The 19,970-nt window shown below is 46.5% G+C and overlaps 1 protein-coding gene across 1 annotated transcript; it reads right to left on the bottom strand.

Moving 5' to 3' along the window:
• Nucleotides 1–13,895: 13,895 nt before the first annotated feature.
• LOC119178414 (uncharacterized) lies at nucleotides 13,896–15,545 on the bottom strand. Its single transcript, XM_037429612.2, has one exon. The coding sequence runs from the start codon at nucleotides 15,501–15,503 to the stop codon at nucleotides 13,902–13,904; it is 1,602 nt and encodes a 533-aa protein (XP_037285509.2). The 5' UTR covers nucleotides 15,504–15,545; the 3' UTR covers nucleotides 13,896–13,901.
• Nucleotides 15,546–19,970: the final 4,425 nt, after the last annotated feature.

Here is a 19,970-nt window from a genome sequence, read left to right as displayed (position 1 = left end):
GCCAGTGCGTCATGAATCGCATAATGCAGCCCATCATCGTAGGCACCCTTAATGTCTAGGAAGACAGCCGCCGCTAGTCTGCGTCGGCTTCTTTCTTCATTGCTGGTGATCAAGTCGAGCACACCGCCAATGGCAGATCGGCCTCTTTTGAAGCCGTTCATAATTGCAGGAAAGGAGTTCTTGCTCTCTAGAAGCCACTCTAACCTTGACAGTACCATTCTTTTCATTACTTTCTCGATGCAGCTCGCTAAGGCGATTGGTCTGTAGGAGGAAAGTGCATAAGGACACTTCCCCGGCTTGATGAATGCTATAATGCTACTGCATTTCCAATTAGCTAGGACTTCTCCTGACTCCCATGAGATGTTATAATGAAATAACAGGATATGTCGTGCTTTTGTACCAAGCTGGTTGAGTGCAGCATACGTGATTCCGTCAGGTCCTGGATCCGATGAGCGACAGGAGGCAGAAATCGCAGCGTCAAGCTCATGAATTGTAAAACGCACATCAAGGCGCTCGTCAGACGATGGAGGCGCAATGGTAGTAAGAAGCTCACTAGTGGCAAGACCATCAGTGGTGTCCACGATGAGGCTACAGTAGTCACTGGCTATCTCAACTTCTGCCCGTCCCTGATGTAGAGCCACAGCTTGAAATGGTTGACGTTGTTGGAAAGTTGTCTGCAAACTTCGTACCACCCGCCAGATCTTAGATAGAGGTTGCCTTGGGTCCAGAGATCCACAGAAATGTCTCCAACGTTGCCTGTCAATCTTGTCAAGACGCCGAAAAACATGTCGTTGAGCTCGACGACAGGCGGAAAAATCTGAAGGTGACTTCGTTCGTCTTTATCGGCGTTCTGCACGGTGACGGAATGCACGAAGGGCCTCGTATTGGTAGTCAACTGCTGATCTCTGCATCGGTAGATTAACCTGTTTGGTTGTGTTACGCAGTGAAGAAGCAATGATGTTCTCTAGCTTGGTTTTATCTCAGTCGTGTGCTCACAGCCGGACTTGACAGATGCCTTGAACAGTGTCCAGTTGGTTTGACGGATGTAGCGTGTGTGCGTACGGCGAAACCATCTGAACTGAACATAGGTTGGAAGGTGGTCACTGCCGCGAGTGTCCAAATCTATGCACCAACATGCGGAAGACAAATGCTTCTGGAAACAAAACAGAGGTCTAGGGAGCTGCTGTTGGACATGCCATGAATAAATGTAGGTGATCAGTAGTTGAGCATGCTTAGTTCATAGTTGCATATAAAATTGGCCAAATTCCTTCCACAATAATTCATTGTTGTGCTACCCCAGAGAGGATGATATGCATTAAAATCGCCAATCACAATGTATGGCTTTTGTGGTGCTTGAAGAATAGTCCTCGGGGGAAGCAGTCTATCTGTGCGCCTGGGTGTATGCATCCTCCTATTACTGAAAATGTCCGCTTTTTATGTGTTATGGTCAGGCTCACCTTATCATTGCTGGTATGTGACGTGACTGCATGTCCTAAGAACGTCAAAATACGGCGTATACGAATGAGAACTTTGCTCGTACGTTGATCACTGCGGGACCAAATCTGGATATATCCAGATATACGAAAAGTTGAAACCATATTCCGTTCATATATCACAATAACAGGAAATTGACATTCAAAAACCCATTGTCTGAAGTCTGACAGACGGCCACGTAGACCACGAGCAATCCATTGCATAACAAGCTACTGGCGCATGCGTTCTTCGAACATCAATGCCATATTCACTTATAATAAGAACCAGTAGAAGAAGCTCCAAAACCTCAAGTAGCTGCACAGCCGCCTTAGCAGTGGGATTGTTTAAGCTGCTGAGGATCTTACGCATTGAACCCATCAAACGTTTAAGCATAGCCTAGATATCTGCGTTGTTCATTTTTTTGTTTGCTTCATTGGGTGTTGGGGAACTATGTGATGATGGTACTACGCTGGCTCTTGACGGTAGGGAAGGCCACTGAGTCTTCGACGTGGTGACAGCCAAGGACTGGTTACCTTGTACATGCGTGGACTGTATTGGTACTTGACCATCTGTATCCTCCTTTCTTGCCGACAAAAGTAGGCTAGGAGGTGGTGAGGGCAGAGTTTTGTGTGTTGAATTTGATAAGCTATGAGCACTGCTGCTTCGTTTGCGTCGGTGTCGCGAACGATGTTTACGGCGCCATACAGCCCTTGCAGCTTCTCTGAGAGTGGAGTGGTCTCGAACCATCTTCTTCAAAATACTCAATTAATTTCTCATTTTGGGACATTTCTTTGATGATGCGTCGTGGGCGCCTGAGCAGTTTGGCCATTTGGCTGCCGCATTGCAGTTATTACCATCGTGAAGGCCACCGCAATGCTTGCAGGTTGCTGCACCCTTGCAAACTGCACTAACGTGCCCAAATTTCATGCATTTATGACATTGCAGAGGTTTTGGTAAGTAAGGACGTACCGAGTGCCCCAAGTACCAAACTTTTACTTGTGTGGGTAACGTCTTCGACTGAAACACTACTTTAACGCATCGCGTCCGTCCAAAGCAGTGGAAACCAAGCACGGGAGCCGACGATGACAGCAGTCTCTCGAGACTCGAGTCTTTTATCTCCTCATACACATCGTATATAACTCTTGTTGTCGCTTCTTCGTCGTACGCGGAGAATGCGCGAAACGGAATGTTTCCTGATTGAGCAATTCCTTTCAGCGTGTCCAATAAGGCCTTCGCAGTCACCTCCACACACAGGATGTTTTTTCGAGTATTCTTGCGTACTTTTACGACATTCCCTGGGGTGATGAGCTCAAAGTACTCCGACAGGCTCTGCCTATTCAGAGAGTTCAAGATGCCTGTCTTCGATGTCGGCACATAAGAAATTGTATACGACCGCATGTTACTCGCCTTTGTCTGTGCTTGCCGGCCAGTCGGCGATGTCCGGCTGATTTTTTTCTTCAGGCGTCGGCTTGGTACGACCACGTAGTCGCTCTCCGAAGCCATATCTTCAACGGACGAGTCATCAGAGTTGTCAATGTAGATCACACTTGGGCCAGGGTGAGAACTTGCGTCAGACGCACTCTGATGTGGTCGGCCCGATCTCGGTTGTTGGATGGGGTTTTGGTCCCCCAATCTAAGGGAGAACATCCCTCCGCGCTGTGTGGAATTTTGAAAAATCTTGACAAAAGAATTAGAAAACTCACAGAGCTCAAAGCAAAGGCTGTTCTTTGTGACCACTTCTTCGTATACAAGCGTCTGAACACAGTATTCAATGCTACCAACTGCATTCTCTATTTTTATATGTAGATGCATATAATGTGCACACAGTATCCAATAATTGCGCCAAGTAGAAGAGTCAATTTTAGTTATTCTATCGAATTTATAAACAACAATCAGGCACATCAATCAAGCCTGTTGTTTGGCATCATAGGTGAAAGTGTGCTTGCAAACGTGAACAGTAAAACTAGCAATTGACCATGAAAATTGGTAAAAACTACGTTTATGTTTGGCAGAAACAAATCGCATAGTGTAAAGACAGCCCAAGACACGGCAATGATAAGGTTGTAAATTTGAAAGTGGCTCACTATTCTTTACACTGTGCATGTATTTACAAGAAAGATAGCAGTGCTTGCTGCAAGAAACAATAAAGTTTTACCGTTTCTGCAAAATTCCACTTGCCAGTACCCATTCTACGGTAAGGCAACACTTTGCAAAACCAAGTCACGTTTCCAGACGAAACGCCCTCGCCAAGGTCACAAATAGATGGAGTGCTTTTTTACAGAATAATTTATTGAAACTAAAAACAATGATAACAATAATTTATTATTATAGCTAGCAATAGCCTTTTTAATGTTGTTTATTTGAAGCATTTTGATCTCAGTGGGAGGCCACATATTATTGACCGCAAAAACACAGTGACTGGTTGTGCAGCAATTTCCAACTATGCTCATTCATTGAAACCATTGCACTTCTCCCTCAAATAAAGGTTGCACATAAATAACAATTTGGCGTGAATAATGTTAAGTCGGTAGGTAGTATACTTCTTGATGTTACTTTGTATACCTTCACTTATTTTGCAATGTTTTCACTTTGATATGACTAGCTCAAAGCAACACTCTTCTTCGTTTAATGGAACTTTGTCCATTACCTTTGAGTTAGCTACAGATGCTGAATAAGCACCTCTTATGGAATGTTTGGCTCACCATGTGGCCAGCACTGCAAAGTTCGTCAGGGCACTTCTGTTTGCTACCTGCAGTACGCAGCAAAAAACTTAGGCATTCAAACAAAAAGAAAGCAAGTATGGCCGCAGCATTTCGTCCTTTGGACAAAGGGGAGGGGTAGTGCAGCATTTTTCATCATAAGATAAACGGACATGCAATAACTGTTTAGTTTCGCACATAAACAGTATAAAAGAGTGAAAATGGTTAGAGGAGACAAGTGGCCGCATATTTGAAATCCTTCAAGGAAAGCAGAAACACTCACTTCGGATTTTACAGTATATATTCTGTGCCATCTATAAAAAGTACGCAAAGTGCTGAACTTCACTAACACTTGCATACTATTAAGCCATAGTGAAACAACAACGTATTGCACTCGCTTCGCTGTCCAGCCGGTGCTTCCGAAATTTCCTGAAATTGCACAGACAGCAAAGTGGCCTGGCCAAATTTAAGTGTACCCATTCCAACAAGCACCGCTGGCTTCAACTTCAAGTGACTGCACCAAATAAAGTCATTTAATAGTGGCATGCGACTAATGCTAAGTACCGAAGCGTTTGAATAAAAAAATGCAAGCATATTGCAGTTTCATGTTCAATTTTTGTTGTTAATTATTCCGCGTGTCACCTTTTCTCTGATGCTGGGTATCAAGATAAAGGCAAAATGTTTTAAAATATAGTATTACAATATGTTTACCAGCAACAGTCATACTACATTATACCTAGTAGTGCTAGCGATATCACTGCAAACATTCAGAGCAATGACGGCGTCATATCTCAGAGACCGTCACGGTCTTTCATTGAGCTGCAGTTAAAGGCGGCAGCCGCTAAATGAACTTCGAACCCCTTCTTTCATAAACCGAGTGAGCTGCTTTTCTTCAAAAAACTTGCGGGCGCAAGGTGCAGGCATTGACGGAAGTAGATATAGCCCCGGCAACGGGAACTATACCGCTCGGAGTTGATGTGCCAGCACACTTGCCAAACCGTTACAGCGAAGGCAGCTTCTTCGTCCCTTTTCGCCCTATGAGCTTGGGAAGCGCCCGTGCTAACGTGATGTGCATCCCTCGGGGTTACTCCAATCAGGCGATCTCTTCCGTATGGTCTTTCCGTTTTGTTCTTTCTTTAATGCAATTTTTTTCTGATAACCAAATACCGAGAGCCGCGATGCGCCACCGAATAGGGCACTGGCACCCAACTGAGACAAGAAAATCACTAACAATCTCTGTGGAAATAGCGAGAGCCAAAAGGACAATATGCTTGGCTTATCTTAAGCAACTACTGCCGGCACAAGACGTGCAAACGATAAAATTAACCGTGCCGGCAGAATATGCCGCGCTGATATCCATAAGTGCATTATTGCAATCAGATGCAGCCCAGCTGTCACACCCCTGCTAATCAAAGTGGTTCGTTTATCTACACAGAACACGCCAACTGACTTCGGTCGTGTCGCCTGATAATGCGACTGCAACGAAAAGGATGGGATGCGCAGTTTTGTCGGTCACTCACCCAGGACGTAGAGGAATTTTTGTCAACTATAACGCAATGCGTACTGTAACAAACACGTGACAACAGCTATCAAGCCCACAACACTAAACATCTGGTAATCAACTTCACGGTCTGGGGCACGTGACATCGTTCCACATAATTTGCAAGTACGCCATAGCCGCGCACGCGCAAAAAAAAAAGCTGCTTTCGAAAAAGCCTCCGTGCGACTTTGAAGCAGCGTAAACATTCAAGGCATGAGCATTTTGGCGGCAGTCAAACAGGCCGAAGGCGGAGAAAATTCACGATAGCCGTAAGATAGGACTTCTCTGATAGCGAAATCCACAAAACTTGTTCGATGATCAGCTTGGCGGGAAAGCTCCGACACAATGGTGACTCGAAGCAGTGAAGTTAACGACACCTTGCGCATACTTCTGGTGGTATATTGTCCGACTTGACGCAACCACAGGTTAGCCGATCAAAATAGGACAACGAATACACGTCTTGGTGTCGCAAATCGCAGTTGATCATGCTCGTTTCTGACGAGTCCTCGACCGCAACGTTCAGCCGTAACAAGCATTCATATTGGCTGGTGAGCGCCGCGCATGCACGACCTTGCTTGCACTGCGTACACACATCACGTGACCACGTCGGAGAGTTGTTATCGCGAGCCGGCCCGCCGGCCGACGCACGGCCGCCTGCACGGGCGCACGCCGCTATGTTCTGGTGTAGCGAAGGGGTTCACGCTCTGAGGAGTTTATTGTAGAAACAATAGGGAGATTTAGAATACCGTTTTCAAGCGCTGCGGGCGTTGCGCGCAAAGCGGGCGCCATGAGAGATTTAAAATAGCGTTTGCCCAGCTGCGAACCGCACTGCACGATCGCAGCGACACCGCAAGTCTCGAAACCAGCGCTTGCGGGCCACATGCGGGCCGCCATCACCGCTCGCAATTTCGGATTTTCTGGGTGCGGTCCGCGAACGCAAACGCCGACTCGCGTTACGACGCATGAGCAGTGGCAGCGACCGCACCGCAAGGGCTCACGGTGCGCTATTCTAAAACTAGCTAATTTTGAAACCATGCTTTGCGGTTGCGGTATAAGCTCGCTGTATTTGCTACACCTCCACTGCTGTACAATAACCTGTGTACTTGAGAATATTACAGTTCGTAGAGAGGGTGAGCATGTCGTGGTTACTTTTCGCATGCAAAAAACAGTATAAGTAAACCATGAAAATATACGTACGCGCTGTTTAACTGACGAGATGAACTCACGCATTCAGTTGTGCAAAGCACGTATACGCTACTTTTTTTCCTAGCAATTCCGACCACTTTTTTATTGTGAAGCGAATATAAAACAAAAAATACTTCCTTAATGAGAATAAAAAAAAAGATTGTGCACCAGCTCTGTTTGTTTCGACGCACTTGGTTTTTCACTTGTTGTACGCGCAATCTGACAACCCCGAAATGCTTGATGATAGGGCATATGAGTTTTGACATCAGAGGGATCAGAATAATTCAGAAAATTCCGCAAGCTCATAACAACGTGCGGAACCCACCATTACATCGACACTGGTTCCAACGACATATCAGTGAGGATAATGAGATAAAACCACCAATGTTCATATGCTCTCTTTGGCAAAACAACCCGCTTAAAACAATGCCGCTGTGCCGCATTATTAGTTGTATCAAACAAGTGTGGCTGCTGTGTGTTCGTACAAAAAAAAAGGGGGGGGGGGGTAATGCGCGTGGCGTGTAATCCTCAAAAAAAAAGAAACAAGAAAACGAGAAATGTTTGCGTCCCAACATTCTCTATTATTATGAAGCACTCCGTGTGGTAGTGGTCTCGAGAAACTTCACTCTCTGCAATTTAAAGGGATAATGAATAAAAATTATGAAAACATGTTGACAACACGGAAATTCCGTTAGGAAGACACGTTTATTCCGCTAAACATAGTTCTCATAATTTTGAATAATTTGGTTGTATTTCTGGTAGATTGTCATCGCGCGGCGGCAGCACGTGATCTTGCCGTCACGTTTTCCGAGGTGCACGCAAGGTGCAGGTTTTCAAACCCTTCTCTTTCCTTTTTCCACCTCTCCTTTCATCCTACTTTTTCCTTACACAAAAGCGCTGATGCTTTAGCTCCAAGCCGGAAGCATTACTTGCTGCCAGTGCCGTTCGCAGTGAGTCATTCTACGTCAAACATACCAGCTATCTGGCGACCACCTCAAATCAATTTGAAGAAATATCCTGCTGATTTACTGCATTGAAAGCTGTGAATCACTAGAATATTTTAGGAAGAAAGAAATTGTGGTCACGTGAGTGATTTACGAAATAGTCTCAAATTTGTACGTCTGTTGTTCGTGAAAAGAATTTATTTTTTTTAAATGTCACTTCCTCTTTCAATACCAAATTTAGTTTATATAATAGGTGATGGCTACTGTGCAAGGTGTTTTAGGCTAATCATTATTAGTGCAGTTTTTGGCCAGACGCACCTAGAAGAATTTAGTCGAAAGGGGTTATGATTGCAGTTTTTAAATTCCACTACTGCTCTTTCAATGAATATCTGAGAAATTAATAATTACTTTATAAAAGGCATTTCTTGAAAAATTACCTTTGCGCCCCTCAAGTCAGAAAACTTTGGGAGAAAAAAAACACAAATTTTCCAAAATCATCAACTTTTTCAACAAAGAAGCCAGTTTGCATCACGTAGTGGTCTAATTAAAGAAAATATTTATATCCAACTGGAAAGCAAGTAAGCAGTTATTTTGATATTCCAAGTTTTGTCATTACAATTTTTTGTTTCATGAAAGAAAATAACTTTTGAAGTTTCCAATTGGCGGCTGTCTTCCCATTTGGTTATGTGGCAGCTTCACACTTGTTCCCCATGGCCCCAGCATTCCTCAAGACAGACAGGGCGTTTCCTCTCTGCCTGAGTATAAATCGACGACATGCCTCGCACTATGGTGATGTTATCGCATGCGCCCTTCCTGTGACTGAGATTGTCAGCTTGCTTCTCGTTTGCTTCAGCTGCGTTCGTAGTGCTCGCTCGCGTTCATTTACCCGCGGCTAGAACACACAATTTCTGGGGGGCTATTACTGACTTATATGGTGCGCGACGGCGATGCCGATATCGGAAACATATCAGGAGTATTCATATCTCAGTGAAAAGATTAAAGAGGAAACATGAAAAAACGAATGTTAGTTACACGCACGCATGCTCTCTCTCAACACATTGTGCCCCTCTAAAAAGTGGGCTGGTAGTGGCATGTCGGCAAGAAAATCACTAATCAGAGCCGCCAACTTCTTGGCTTTTCCATAAAGTTCACTAAAGAAGGACATTGTCTCTGTACCTACAATAACAGCAGTGCGTCCGTTGGCATCCACGGCAATTTTCTCCTTCTTCCCATGAACTGAGAGGCACCCGTGAGCTTTACGTCAATCTTTGCCCTGCCTCTAATAGACAGTTTTCACAGTGTACATAAGCGCAAATGGCAGCTCTCGAATGTACCACAAATCTCATCACAAGTACGAGGAACTCATTGCATGCAAAGTTTTGCGAGTCTTGAATCTTTAATAATAAACCAAACCAAAACAGTAAAGTTCTAATGAAGATTGCAAATATATAGGGTGGCATTATTGAGGCTGTAACATAGCATGACGCATTCAACAAGATCAAAACACGCCGACAAATGAATAGCCTTCATACAGCAATCTTCTATCGGCTGCAGTCCCTGATAGGCAAAGTAAACATGTACATAGCACATCAGATTTAAATCAGGTGCGCTTCAAGGGTGCTAGAGATAGGCAGATATTACCACACTTTTTACACTGATATAAACTCTAATAATGACTCTTCAATTTCAAGACGGCTCGATATCCCGCACTTCGTCTTTTTGATCCAAAGTCGTGCGGACAAGCGTTTTCGTCACAAGTTCAGCAAATGCTACAAAGCGAATTGGTGTGCGCTTGGGAGACCGAGGAATCTCGGTGCACTTAAGCACTCTTCCTGCTTGGCTCAGTACCCGGCGCTATATTTGGAAGAGTCGGTCGACATGTGAGTCTCGGTGCAGCCTTTAAAGTGGTATTGAGCGGAGAAATAGCTGGAAACCTCTCACAGAGGTTAACAATCTGAGAAAAAAAGATTCAGCAAAAAATAACAAGTATATAAATCAGGCTGCTCGAACATTTCCAGCGTTTCTTTCTTGTGTTACAGGCGACAATGTGCCCCTCAAAAAAGTGGGCTGGTAGTGGCATTTCGGCAAGAAAATTACTAATCAAAGCAGCCAACTTCTAGACTTTTCCATAATGCTCACTAAAGAAGGAAATTGTCTCTGTACCTATAATAACAGCAGTGCATCCGTTGGCATCCACGGCAATTTTCTCCTTTTTCCCACGAACTGAGGGGCACCCGTGAGCTTTACGTCAATCTTTGCCGTGCCTATAACAGACAGTTTTTACAGTGTACATATTGTAGCGATGCTGAGGCAGACAGGCTAAACAACAAGCAACTTTATTAGGGCGAACTTGTGCCCACAAGTCTAATGAATATGGTCGTCGAGTCCGAGTAGCCGAGAGGCACAGCTTCAACTATCTTCTTCTTCCTCGTTGTTGGAGCGCACGAACGCGTGGCGCATGCCAGCCGGGTCTTCCTGGTGCTCTTGCAATGATGATTGCGGCGGGCTACTTGGACGTGGCCAACCTGTCGCGGCATTATCCCCCTCCTCAGATGCATCGTCCCGATGCTTGAGAGAGTGAAATGATACATGCGCCCTCTCACTCGTTTTCCGACGATCTGTCATGATAGGGCTTCATGCGGACTACGTGTACCACTTCTGTGGTATTGCGGCGTCTTGAGCTCACGTGTCCAGCGGATATGACTTCATAAGTGACGTCGCTGATACGGTTGAGTACTTCATAAGGGCCGAAGTATCGACAAAGAAGCTTTTCAGAGAGTCCGCGGCGGCGCACTGGGATCCATATCCACACTTTGTCACCGGGATGATAGAGTGCGTCACTGCGTCGCTTGTTGTACCGACTAGAGTCGATGCGCTGTTGACGGCGTATTCGGGACCTTGCCATTTGTCGTGCTTCTTCGGCTCTTTGCAAGAAGTCATCTAAGTCAGGTGAATAGCTGTTTTCGTCCTGTAGTGGTAACATGGCATCCAGTGGGGTGGTCACTCTTCGGCCGAATACTAGTTCGAAAGGGGCAACGTGGGTTGTTTCTTGAACGGCCGTATTATATGCGAATGTTACGTAGGGTAATATTTCATCCCACTGTTTATGCTCAACATCGACATACTTCACTTCACTTCACTTCACTTCACTTTTCCTTAAAGACCCCCTGTAGGGGTATTACATAAGGGGTGGTGCATAACAAAAAAAAAAAAAGAGAACTATACAACGGTGTTTTTAATGGCTTCTGCAAACATAGATGGGTTAGTGATGGCACAGGTGGCGTGAGGAAGGCCATTCCAGTCTTTTGCTGCTCTTACGAAAAAGGAGGCTTGGAATACAGTGGTCCGGGTACGTGGTAATGCGACTTGTAACGGATGACCAGTGCGATGGGATATGTGCGGAGGGGGCGTGATGTACGGTGGATGATTCAGTGAACTGAAATAAAACATATGAAAAAGAGAGAGGGTGGCACACCGTCGGCGTGAAGCAAGGGTTTCTAGACCTGATTCCGCCTTTAGAGATGAGATGCTGATATCGTATGAATATGCAGAATGAATGAACCTGGTAGCCCGATTTTGAAGTGATTCGAGTTCACTTATGATGTATGATTGATGAGGGCTCCAGATGGAAGATGCATACTCGAGTTTGGACCTGATAAATGATTTGTATGCAAGCGTCTTGACGTGAGGCGGAGTATGGCGTAAGTGTCGTCTGAGAAACCCGAGTGATTTATTAGCAGACGAGATGATGTTAGTAGTGTGATGACGCCAAGACAGGTCATGAGCCAAGGTGATGCCGAGGTATTTGAATGATTGAACTGATTGTATGGGAACATTAGTGATGGAATAGGTAAACTCAAAAGGGTTACGGTGGCGAGAAAAAGAAACGAGCTTACATTTATTAGGATTTAAGTTCATTAACCAACGATCACACCATGTTTGTATGTTGTTAAGATCATGCTGAATTAGTGTTTGGTCATGAATGTTGATTACTGATCGGTAGATTACGCAGTCATCGGCAAACATACGAAAGTTACATGATACATGCAATGGTAGGTCGTTAATGTAAATTAAAAAGAGTAGAGGCCCTAAGACAGACCCTTGCGGGACACCTGAGGTTACAGGTAGTCGGTTAGATGAGTGATTATTAACAAACACAAATTGGGAACGATTAGTCAGGAAAGATGTTATCCATGCAAGTACATTAGGATCTAGATTTAACAGAGATAATTTAAGAATTAGGCGTTTGTGAGGGACAGTGTCAAATGCTTTGGCGAAATCCAGGAAAAGAGCATCGGTCTGAAAGTTGCAGTCAAGGTTAGAATGTAAGTCGTGAATGAAAATGGCCAGCTGCGTTTCACAAGAATAACCCCTTCGGAACCCGTGTTGAGAAGGATGAAAAAAGTGCATTGAGTCCAAGAAGTTGATGATATGGGAGTAGATGACATGTTCCATGATTTTGCAGGGGATACTTGTTAAGGATATGGGACGGTAATTTAGTGGAGAATCTCTGTTACCTGATTTGTAGACTGGAACGACCTTGCCTACTTTCCAGTCTGCTGGCAGAATGCTTGATGATAATGACTGCGAAAATAACAATGTAAGGTATGCGGCACACACATGTTTAACATTTATGAGAAGTTTTGAATTAATGTCATCCACACCTGCAGAAGAAGAAAGCTTAATCTTTTCTATAATCGAAATGATGCCGTCCGTAGAAAATGCAATCGGGGGCATAGACTCGGTGCTGCGCGCAGGTGAAGAAAAATCGGGAACTGAACTCTCATTCGTAAAAACAGAGAAAAAGGCCTCGTTAAAAAGGTTCGCGCATTCATTGTTGTCGACTATATCGCCATGCGCATTTGAAAGACTAGTGGTGCGCATCTCCTGAGGGTTTATCACCTCCCAGAATTTGCGAGGGCTGGTTGCAAGCATTTTGGGCAGCTCTTCATGAAAGAACACGTGCTTGGCGTTTCGAATGGTTCTAAGATAATCATCTTCCGCGGCGTAATATTTTTCCCATAAGGACAGAAGCTTAGACTGTTTGGCTGATCGGAAGAGGCGTTTTTTCTTGTTTCTTAGTTTGTGAAGTGTACGTGAAAACCATGGCTTGTTTCGGTTTGCGGTAAACGTTATTTTTGGGATAAATTTCTCGACAAGAGTGGCTAACTTATCTCTAAATATAATCCAATTCTCATCCACAGAGCGTGTATGGCTTATTCTCTCGAAATCAGGAAGAAAAGATATCAATTCATTATTGATGGCACTATAATTGCCCTTGTCGTAAAGACGGATTGTTTTGGTGACAAGATCGCGTTTTACAGGTCGAAACGCAAAGGCCGCATGGATTACCTTGTGGTCACTGACGGCACGCAGATATGTAATTGATGATAAGCTCTCTTGATGACTAGTTAGTATTAGATCTAAGATGCTGGAATTGCTCTCTGTAACGCGCGTTGGTTGGGATACAAGTTGGGTTAGATTGCAATTCAGGCAGAAATCTATGAAGTCCTTTGCGGGCTCACTGCCCACAGCTGACGGGACGCTACTACTCCAATCTATTTGAGGGAAATTAAAATCGCCGAAAAGCAGTATCTCTGCTTGCGGATACTGTTTCCCAAGGTCACTCAGGTTGTTGTTGAGCTTATATGCGAAATCTGGGTCACTGTTCGGGGGCCTATAACAAACGCCTACAAGGACAGTATGAGGGCGAGCACGGCAAACGACCCAAAGAATTTCAAGTTCAGGAGAGTTGGTCCTGGCCACCGAGCACGATAACTGTTGGTGCACAGCTATCAGAACCCCGCCTCCACGTGCGCCTGTACGGTCCTTACGATAAAGTTGAAATCCAGGTAGGTGATCTAGCACTTCTGCATCGGTTATATCATTTGTCAGCCAAGTCTCGGTTATCACCAATACGTTACTGCTTGATGACAAAGCAAGCTCAGAAAAAGTTATGCGTTTCGGAAAAAAACTGCGCGCGTTAGCAAAGACTACCGAAAGTGACAGGCCAGATTGAGGTGTGGGGGTGTGCCCGGCAGATTTGCGCCGAGGAAATTGCTACGACGCTTCCCTTACAGTTTGCGATTGCTCATCGTAGACGTAGCGCTTGTGACCCATTAGCAGTGTCTTGTACGTGATGGAAAAAGGCAGCGACTTGGTTTTAGCAAAGGCAATCAATTGCCGACGGACGTTTTGCACACGACGTGAAAAATCTTCACCAACACTAAAAGTGGTTCCTTTAAATTTCCGTCCATTAGAAAGAATCTCTCCTTTTGTTTTATGGAATGCGAATTTAACTATTATGGGGCGATGGTGGTTAGTACCCTTGCGGCGACCCAGACGATGCGCGCGCTCAATTTCCTTCGGATCGATGGAAATACCTAGACGATCACGGCAGTGCTTGATGACAAGTTGTTCAACTTGGACAAGTGCTTCCGATCCAGTTGATTCAGGAAGGCCATAAAATATGAGGTTATTGCGCCGAGAATGATTCTCGGCTTCATCCACGCGTGCTTCAAGCTTGCGCAGAAGGTCACTCGCGCGAGCGGTGTCACTTCTGAGCGCTTCCACATCAGTACGTAAGGAAATAATATTTTGGCAGTGCCCTTCCAGATCAGTCATGCGTCTACTGAGATCTGCTATAGATTTATCTGTTGATAGCAAATGGGACTTAAGGTCCTGTACCTGACTGATTAATTCCGTCTGACCGGCAGACAATTTCTGCAGTTCAGTTAGTACAGCATTAGAAGCAGGACCCGGATTGCTTTCAATATCGCCCGACATCATCAACAAGGCACGAATAACACGAGAACACTCAAGTGCAACAAGAACGCAGCAGTGTGGGCTCGGCAGCTGGAACAGCAGGTAATTACTAGACTTCTTAGCGAGAAGACTGTAAGTTTTACTAACCTGCATGACAAGAGTGAAAGGATTAGCGGTCTGCGTTGGTGCACAGCCGCCGAGCCCACACAGCGCCGCCGGCAAAGGCCGCTCTTTTGTAGTCGACACAGGCATCGATGCCGATGCTGATAGCGTCGACCAGGTTTTGTCGAGGACCATGTAGCTGACCGGTGGCGCCGGAAGGGATCCAGATCTGTTGCGTGAGGTGAAATCCAGTGGTTCCAAGTACGTTGCGGTTGATAAGCTTGTGTCGAAGACCAAGAGGGCGTGACAGGTAAGCGTGCCACTTTCGCTGGAACGATGTTGATACTGCAACGGTGTGGTCAAGGAAGCTGGCAGGAAAACGGAAAGCAGTATGCGCAGGAATGCGCACTGAAACACCTGCATGACAAGAGTGAAAGGATTAGCGGTCTGCGTTGGTGCACAGCCGCCGAGCCCACACAGCGCCGCCGGCAAAGGCCGCTCTTTTGTAGTCGACACAGGCATCGATGCCGATGCTGATAGCGTCGACCAGGTTTTGTCGAGGACCATGTAGCTGACCGGTGGCGCCGGAAGGGATCCAGATCTGTTGCGTGAGGTGAAATCCAGTGGTTCCAAGTACGTTGCGGTTGATAAGCTTGTGTCGAAGACCAAGAGGGCGTGACAGGTAAGCGTGCCACTTTCGCTGGAACGATGTTGATACTGCAACGGTGTGGTCAAGGAAGCTGGCAGGAAAACGGAAAGCAGTATGCGCAGGAATGCGCACTGAAACACCTGCATGACAAGAGTGAAAGGATTAGCGGTCTGCGTTGGTGCACAGCCGCCGAGCCCACATACATTGATTGCATGTCGGTCAGAGTTCGGTTGAGGCGTTCGGTTAAGCCATTTGACTGAGGGTGATACGCCGTTGTTCTTCTGTGATCGGTATTTGTCATGCGCATCAGACATTGCATAAGGTCTGCAGTAAATGCGGTGCCCCGATCCGTAATAACGACGATGGGCGCACCATGTCTGAGCACTATGTTGTTCACAAAGAACTTGGCGACTTCGGCAGCTGTCGCACTGTACAGAGAGTCTTTCTCAGCATAACGGGTCAGATAGTCTGTAGCTACGACAATCCATTTCTTGCCTGCACATGATGTCGGGAAAGGTCCTAGGAAGTCCATGCCGACTTGTTGGAATGGGGCATCCGGAGGCTCTATTGGATGGAGAAGGCCGGCTGGTTTTACGGCTGGAGTTTTGCGCCGTTGACATTGACGACAAGTTTTCACGTAGCGCTGCACTGATGCGAGCAACTTAGGCCAATAGTACTTCAGACGAATCCTGGCGAATGTTCGGCTCACACCCATGTGGCCAGATGTTGGCTCGTCATGGCATGCATGCAGAATTTCCTGTCGCATGGCTGTGGGCACGACTAGTAAAAACGTTTCGCCATTAGGTTCAAAGTTCCTCCTGTAAAGGACACCTCCTCGAAGGCAGAACGTGGAGAGCCCTCTGGAGAATATGCGAGGAACTTGAACGTCGAGACCCTGCAGGTGTTGTATAAGCGCCAGCAAATCCGGGTAATCTCGTTGTTGTTGAGCGATTTCGGATGCATCGACAACGCCTAGAAACGGGAAGTCTTTCTCTTCAGGTACACTTGGATCGACGGGAGAGCGTGACAGGCAGTCAGCATCACTGTGTTTCCTTCCAGATTTGTATACGACCGTAATGTCATACTCCTGCAGCCTAAGGCTCCATCTGGCTAGTCGACCTGACGGATCCTTGAGATTTGCTAGCCAGCATAGAGCATGGTGGTCACTGACAGCTCTGAACGGTCTACCATAAAGGTAGGGTCGAAACTTATTTATTGCCCAGATGACTGCGAGGCACTCTTTTTCAGTAGCAGAGTAGTTTGCCTCAGCTTTTGATAGTTTGCGGCTGGCATAGGCTAACACTTTCTCTTGACCATTTTGCCACTGGACCAGGATGGCGCCGAGGCCGACATTGCTGGCATCGGTATGGACTTCAGTGTCAGCTGTCTCATCAAAATGGGCAAGTATTGGTGAACCCTGTAGCCGTTTTCTTAATTCATCAAAAGCTTTCTGTTGTTCGCTTTCCCATGTGAAGGGCACTTCGTCTTTCGTTAGTTTTGTAAGCGGTTCCGCAATCTTTGAGAAGTTTTCCACAAATCGCCTATAGTAGGCACATAAACCCAAAAATCGACGCACTGACTTTTTGTCTTTGGGTGTAGGGAACCTCTGAACAGCGGCTGTCTTTTCGGGATCAGGACGAACACCGTCAGAACTAATGACATGTCCAAGAAATCTTAGCTCTTCGAAGCGGAAGTGGCATTTTTCGGGTTTGATTGTCAAGTTTGCTGACCGGATGGCTTGTAATACAGTGCGCAGTCGCTCTAGGTGTTTGTCGAACGTTGCAGAGAATACCACCACGTCATCCAAATACACTAGGCATGACTGCCATTTCAATCCCACGAGGACAGTGTCCATCGATCGCTGGAACGTCGCTGGCGCGGAACAGAGGCTGAATGGAAGCGCTTTGAATTCGTAGAGGCCATCTGGTGTTACGAATGCCGTTTTTTCACGGTCCCGCTCGTCTACCTCTATTTGCCAATATCCGCTTTTCAGATCCAAGGAGGAGAAAAACTTTGCGGATCGCAGCCGATCTAGTGTATCGTCAATACGTGGCAAGGGGTAGACATCTCGTTTAGTTACACTGTTAAGTTTTCGGTAGTCGACACAGAATCTAAGCGTATTGTCTTTCTTCTTAACGAGCACTACGGGCGACGCCCATGGACTATTCGAAGGCTGGATGACATCAACCGAAAGCATCTCCTCCACTTGCTTCTTGATAATTTCCCGTTCTTTCTGTGACACCCGATATGGATGCTGGCATATAGGCCTCGTGTTGTCTTGCGTTATAATTCTGTGTTTCGTGATTGACGTGCGCTGGACCTTCGAGGTACTTGAAAAGCAATCAGAGAATTCTTTTACCAAGGCGTAAATCTGCTTCTTTTGACTGTCCGGAAGACTCTGATTGACGGTCACGGATGTGACGATGTTGCAGGCCACTGGTCGAGTGGTTGATGTCGTTAAGCTGCATAGTTCAGTCGCCATACAGAAGTCGTGTAAGTAGGCAATATCCGTGCCTTGAGCGATGTGTTGAAGTTCATTGGAGAAATTTGTGAGTAGGACATCTGCACGGCCTTTTGTCAAGTGAACAAGACCCCTAGCTACGCAGACACCTTTGTTCAAAAACAGCCCTACATTTGTATCCGCTATGCCTTCGCGGTTGTAAAATGCGTCATTCTCTACGAGCACCATTATACTGCAGCGTGGCGGCACAGTTACGTCATCATGAACAACGCGTAGAGCAGTTAGGCGTCCCTCCTCAGATTCCTCTACAGGTATAGCTCGTTCAGTCGAAAACGACACGCTGGACCTACGCAGGTTAATTACGGCGCCATTAGCTCGCAAAAAATCCATTCCTATAATGAGGTCTCTTGAACATTCTGGTAGCACAATGAAATCGGCAACGTAAATAAAGCCCCGTATTTCAAGTCTTGCGGTGCATCTGCCAAGGGGCGTAATAATGTGACCACCTGCCGTGCGTATCTGCGATCCACTCCACTGTGTCACAACTTTGTTTAACTTTTTCACCATCTTGTGACTTATCACTGAATAATCAGCACCGGTGTCGACTAAGGCATTCAGCTCCCAGCCTTCCATTCTCAACCGCAAATCTGAAGTAACGCTTTCGTGGCTGCACCCATTTACCGGAAATACACCGTCGTCCCCCTCAAGCCATATTGGAGGATCTTCGTAATTGATATTATCAGCGGCCTCGCCTCCACAGGTCGCTTGCTTCAGTTTTCCGGGAGTGGACTTGGAGAGCGATGACCAGGCTGCCTTGAAAGTGCACGTGGGCTGGATGACCGGTAGCGCATAGGCGATGGTGACCGTGACCGACGTTGGTGTAGAGGTGGCGAGTTCTGGCGCGTGGACAAATACTCCTCAATCTCTGCTGGTCGTTCGCCGTTTCGGGGGCACGGTACATACGACGGGAAGCCTCTTAATCGGGCCTGTCGGTAAGGGCAGAATCTGTACAAATGACCCGCTTCGCCACAATGGAAACAAAGAGGCCTGCGCTCGTGATCACGCCAGACGTCACTCTTCCTGGGCCTAGGCTCCACATAGCGATGCGTGCTACGTGCTCCTGGGGGCAGATAGGTAGCCGTTGGTTCCCGTGGACGAGGTGCGCTGCGTGCTGTAGATGGGAGAGGAGTCGCCGTCATCGTAACTGCTGCATTGTTGTGTACTGTTGGTTGTCGGAGAACTTCAGAGTACGTTTGGATAGGTCGAACCGGCTGCAGTTCACGCTCTGGTTCTCGTATGACCTGCCTCAGTTCGTCACGAACAACGTCTGTAACAGATAGCGCAGTTGGAGTCTGGGGCATTTGCAGTCTGCTCAGTTCCTCCCTAATGACTGATCTAATGAGCTCTCGCAGGGCTTCAACGTCGTTTCGCACGCCTCTGGAGAATACCTGTGCAGATGCGCAGTTAAGATTCCGGTTGTACTGCCGAGCGCGTTGTTCTAGTGTTTTTTCGATGGCCGTCGCTTCTGAATAAAACTCAGCAACAGTGCTTGGAGGGTTGCGGACGAGAACGGCGAACAGCTCTTGCTTCACTCCACGCATTAGATGGCGCACCTTCTTATCCTCAGCCATGTTATAATCCGCACGCCTGAACAGACGGACCATGTCCTCAATGTACATGGCAGCACTCTCGTTTGTGAGCTGGTTCCTGGATTGAAGAGCAGCTTCCGCTTTTTCTTTTCGGTCCATGTTTGCGAACGTAGCCACCGCTTGTCGTCGAAATACCTCCCAGGTAGACAACGAGGTTTCATGGTTTTCAAACCACGTCTTTGCGAAGTCTTCCAAGGCGAAGTATACGCGACGGAGCTTCTCTCTTTTGTCCCATCCATTCGAGCTCGCCACTCTCTCGAACAGGTCTAGCCAATCTTCAACATCCTCGTACGAGTCGCCGTGGAATACTGGCGGCTGGTGCGGTTGGCTAATGAACACTTGTGCTGGTGTTACCTGGGCAGTCATAGTGGTGGCATCCATAGTTTGAATTCCCCTTGGTCTGAAGTGAAGAGGACCGAACTCAGGTGAGTCACCTCGAAGACGGCGACTTGCCCTCTGGTGTACAGGAGTCACTTCCATGGGGTTGATACGCTGATCGTCGG

This window comes from Rhipicephalus microplus, chromosome 6, assembly GCF_043290135.1.
Source record: "Rhipicephalus microplus isolate Deutch F79 chromosome 6, USDA_Rmic, whole genome shotgun sequence".
Taxonomy (NCBI): Eukaryota; Metazoa; Arthropoda; class Arachnida; order Ixodida; family Ixodidae; genus Rhipicephalus; species Rhipicephalus microplus.
Note: the sequence above shows the minus strand (reverse complement) of the source record. Positions and strands in the feature narration are given on the sequence as shown.